At 30.0% G+C, this 4,124-nt stretch overlaps 1 protein-coding gene across 1 annotated transcript; it reads left to right on the top strand.

Annotated features, from left to right (window-relative positions):
* Nucleotides 1-206: 206 nt before the first annotated feature.
* Nucleotides 207-2,818, top strand: LOC131037759 (GDSL esterase/lipase At5g45960-like). Its single transcript, XM_057969954.2, has 5 exons — nucleotides 207-453; nucleotides 576-706; nucleotides 1,934-2,167; nucleotides 2,244-2,499; nucleotides 2,628-2,818. The coding sequence occupies exons 1-5, from the start codon at nucleotides 207-209 to the stop codon at nucleotides 2,816-2,818; spliced, it is 1,059 nt and encodes a 352-aa protein (XP_057825937.2).
* The last annotated feature ends 1,306 nt before the right edge of the window (nucleotides 2,819-4,124 follow it).

The raw sequence follows: 4,124 nt of genomic DNA, 5'->3' as shown, positions 1-4,124 counted from the left end.
AGTGAACTAGAACGGAGATAATATTTGAGTTCACACAGAGTGAGATTATTTCTATGAAAATGAAATATCAGCCATGTATTTATCTTTATTAAGCAAAATTTACAATTGGCTATTACTATATATAGACAGACACATAGATCATCAACCCAAAGCAAAACATAATCATTCATTGTAGCCGCTGTAATAATTCTTCTGGTTTACTTCAAATGGGTAGGTTCATAAAAATTGAAAATTTTGTATTGTTAGGATTATTATTTTGTTGGGGTGCAAAAGTAGAAAGCAAGCCGCTGGTGCAGGCTTTCTACGTATTTGGGGACTCAACGATAGATTCAGGTAACAACAATCAGCTGGCGACTGTTTTCAAATCCAACTTTCCTCCCTATGGAATGGATTTCCCCGGCGGCATACCCACTGGACGGTTTAGTGACGGGAGGCTAGTAACAGACATGCTATGTAAGAATTTTCTCTTCGCAAAGATAAAATAGATTGTCATAGTTATCAGTCATTAGAATTAGGTATAGAGACATATTCAAGCTCCCTTGTGAGCTGATTTTAGTAAGGTTTTGAATATACAGCTAGTCTGATGGGGCTTCCTGATGAGCTGCCCGCATATTTGGACCCGAACTTCACAGGAGAACAATTGCTCACTGGTGCTTCTTTTGGTTCAGCGGGTGCAGGAATAGATGATACTACTTCGTTGCCCATGGTGAGCAGAACACTTCAAGAATTCTTGTCTTGAAGATCTATGATCTATTGGATGATCGAAATCCTTCTCTTCTTTTTATCTCTATTGTTTTTGTTGTTTAGTGGGTTTGTAAAACGTTTGTTTTGGACTTATGTTTCGTCTAGATTCTAGGAGTGTGAATATTTCCACCCTTCTCTCAATGCTACTGTTCTCACTGCTTAGCTATTTTGTTTTATGTTTTTATGTTCTAGATTGATGTTCCGCCAAGATTCTAGGGATGTGATTATTTCCACCATCCGCTCATTGCTACTGTTCTCACCACTGTAGAACACTTCAAGAATTCTTTTCATTAATCCTTCCCCACCTTTAAGATCTATGATCTATAATTTTTCAAACATGTAAATTCTGATCGAGATCCTCCTCTTCTTTTTATTTCTATTATTTTTGTTGCTTAGTGGGTTTGTATTATTTTATTTTATTTTTTATTCTGGACTGATACTTCGTCTAGATTCTAAGGGTGTGACTATTTCTACCACCACTTTCTCAATATTACTGTTCATACTGTTTAGCCGCTTTGTTTTATGCTTTTATACTCCAGACTGATGCTTTGTCTAAACTCTAGGAATGTGACTATTTCCACCACCCTTCTCTCATTGCTACTGCTCTCACCACTGCAGAACACTTCAAGAATTCTTTTTGTTACTCCTCCCTCATCTTTAAGATCTATGATCGAGATCCTCCTCTTCTTTTTATCGCTATTGTTTTTGTTGCTTTGCAGTTTTGTATTACATTTTTTCGTTCAAGATTGTTGCTCCGTCTAAATTCTAGAGGTGTATGGATTTCCACCTTCCTCCTCCAATCGCCATTGCTCACACCACTTAGCTGCTTTGTTTTATGTTTGTATCCTCTAGACTAACACCACAAGACTCTAGTGATGTGACTCTTTCCACTCATTTCTATGAATATGTGTAACATTACTTTATAAATGAAAATATATACAATTATTCATCAAAAAAAATATTTCCAATATGTTTATAGAATATTGAGTTTTGGATAATCCCTAAAGATATATAAGTCTAGATATTTCAGTTTATTTAAAAATTAATATTTATAATATGTTTATATATTGGTTTTGGAGAATCTCTAAAGATGTTTAAGTCTAGATATTTTAATATATTTGATTGAATTTTTCATCAATATGAAATTATTTGAAATTTAATTTTTAATTTTATTATTTTTTTATTGTAGGGTCTTATAACTTTGTCTAAACAATTAGACAATTTTAAGAGTTATAAGGAAAAGCTTGCAGCTATGGTTGGCGATAACAATGCTACTGAGATTATATCTGGAGCTTTATTTGCTTTAAGCATGGGAACTAAGGACTTTGTTGTCAATTACTATATGAATCCTATCACAAGGGAAAAATACACTATTGACCAATTTCAAGATCTTCTCTTACATGATCTACAACCATTTATACAGGTAAGGCAAAATGAAAAATATTTTGATTATTTTACTATAAAAAATTATGCTTATAATTTGAAATCATTTTTTACAGAAAATCTACAACGAGGGTGCTACCAAATTTGTGATCTTTGGTGTGCCTCCTTTTGGTTGTCTACCCTTGACAATTACTTTAAACAATCCAATTAGTGGTACTTGTGTGGATGACTACAATAATGTTGCTACTTCTTACAACAACAAGCTTGCACCTTTCATTGATTCTATGAAAGCAAGTCTTCCAGCTCTTCAAATTGCTTACATAGATATATACAACAAGTTCTTCAATATAATTCAAGATCCTACCCAATATGGTAAAATAATAATTTTCTTTCTATTTACCATATCTGAATAAATATTATATATATTTTAATTAAATTATTTAAATAGAGGCTATAATTTTGAAGCTTACATTATTCTATTATTTTCTTATATTGAACAGGGTTTGAAGAAGTAAGAAAAAGTTGTTGTGGGACAGGAAAGTTGGAGGCTGGTCCATTATGCAATACATTTAGCAAAGTGTGTGATGATGTGTCTAAACATTTATTTTGGGATAGCATTCATCCAACAAGTAGAGCTTATAACATCATTGCTAATGATGTATTCAAACAAATACAAGGGGTTATATTTTAAAATTTTATCCATTCATTATGCTCTCTTATAATTACCTCAATCATAATATGCTACTAGGCGTGCAGTGCATGTAATAAAAGCATAATTCAATCTATCTAAACAATTAAATAGTTCTCTATTTCAATAATATGTACAAATGAGTTATTCTTGTCTTAAATGCACACTTTATTTTCTAGAATAAAGACTTCATTTTAAGTTGTTTTTTAATTTTTACACATCAATATATTAGCATGTTTATTTTATAGTTCTTTAAATACTATTTTTGTATTTATATATTTTTTCAAGTTGTGTATAATATATTTTATATACAAATTCTAACTTATCTTTATAATTTGTTAAAAGGATTATTTTAATTAAATTTTGTCTACTTTCATTATTTATTAAGTGGGTTCAATAGTGAATACACAAAAAAAATTATAGAAGAATAATCTATTTGAATTTCAAAGAAAAATGAGTTTGCGGGTTTAATATAATAATTTATTAAAAAATTAAAAATTAAATTTTTTGAAAAAATAATATAAAATTAGTATTTGATAGTAATATAAATGTTTGATAATGTAATGAAAGGTTGTCTAATTACAATAAGTTATACGTTTATATTCATATAACAGATGTTAAGAAAATATAAATACATTAATTTTTAAAAGAATGTCAATTTTATAATAACATGTTGAGAAAAAGTCAACTACTCTTAATCCCCTTTAATAATTTCACTTTCTAATATGGGTGTATGAGATGTAAATTCAATTTCTACCTCTTGGACATATAGGCTACTTCTAACCTTTGTTGATATTATTTTTTCTCTATATATACAATTTCTCTAACTATTGAAGCTACCCATACACTATCTAAACTAATCTCTTCGAAGAGTTTATCATAGGATATTGTTCCTAGAGACTAAAACCAACTTTGATATGATATGATTCTAATTCCAATGCATATCAAGAATGGATAATCTTTAGAATTAATTTTAAAATATATAATACTTAACAAAAAGAATCATTTTAAGGAATCCAAAAATACCTCAGGGAAGATAAACCACCTCCAAAATTTTGTCATATTTAGATCTTATAGTTGATTATCTTTGTGGTTTCTTTGAATGTTGTAGATAGAATAAAAATATGTTCTCTAATATTATTCATACCCTTTAAATGTGAATTTAATAGAAAACCTGGATATTAGTGTTTGTTTGAGTTCATAGCTAACCCCATAGCTCCCAAAACTCACCTACAACTAAAACATCTATCACATCTGAAGAGAAGAAGTGGTGATTGTGTGCTAGGCAACCTTGAGAGAGATTGATCGA

The sequence above is a fragment of the Cryptomeria japonica genome, chromosome 4 (assembly GCF_030272615.1).
Source record: "Cryptomeria japonica chromosome 4, Sugi_1.0, whole genome shotgun sequence".
Classification (NCBI taxonomy): Eukaryota; Viridiplantae; Streptophyta; class Pinopsida; order Cupressales; family Cupressaceae; genus Cryptomeria; species Cryptomeria japonica.
This window is presented reverse-complemented; position numbering and strand designations above follow the sequence as displayed.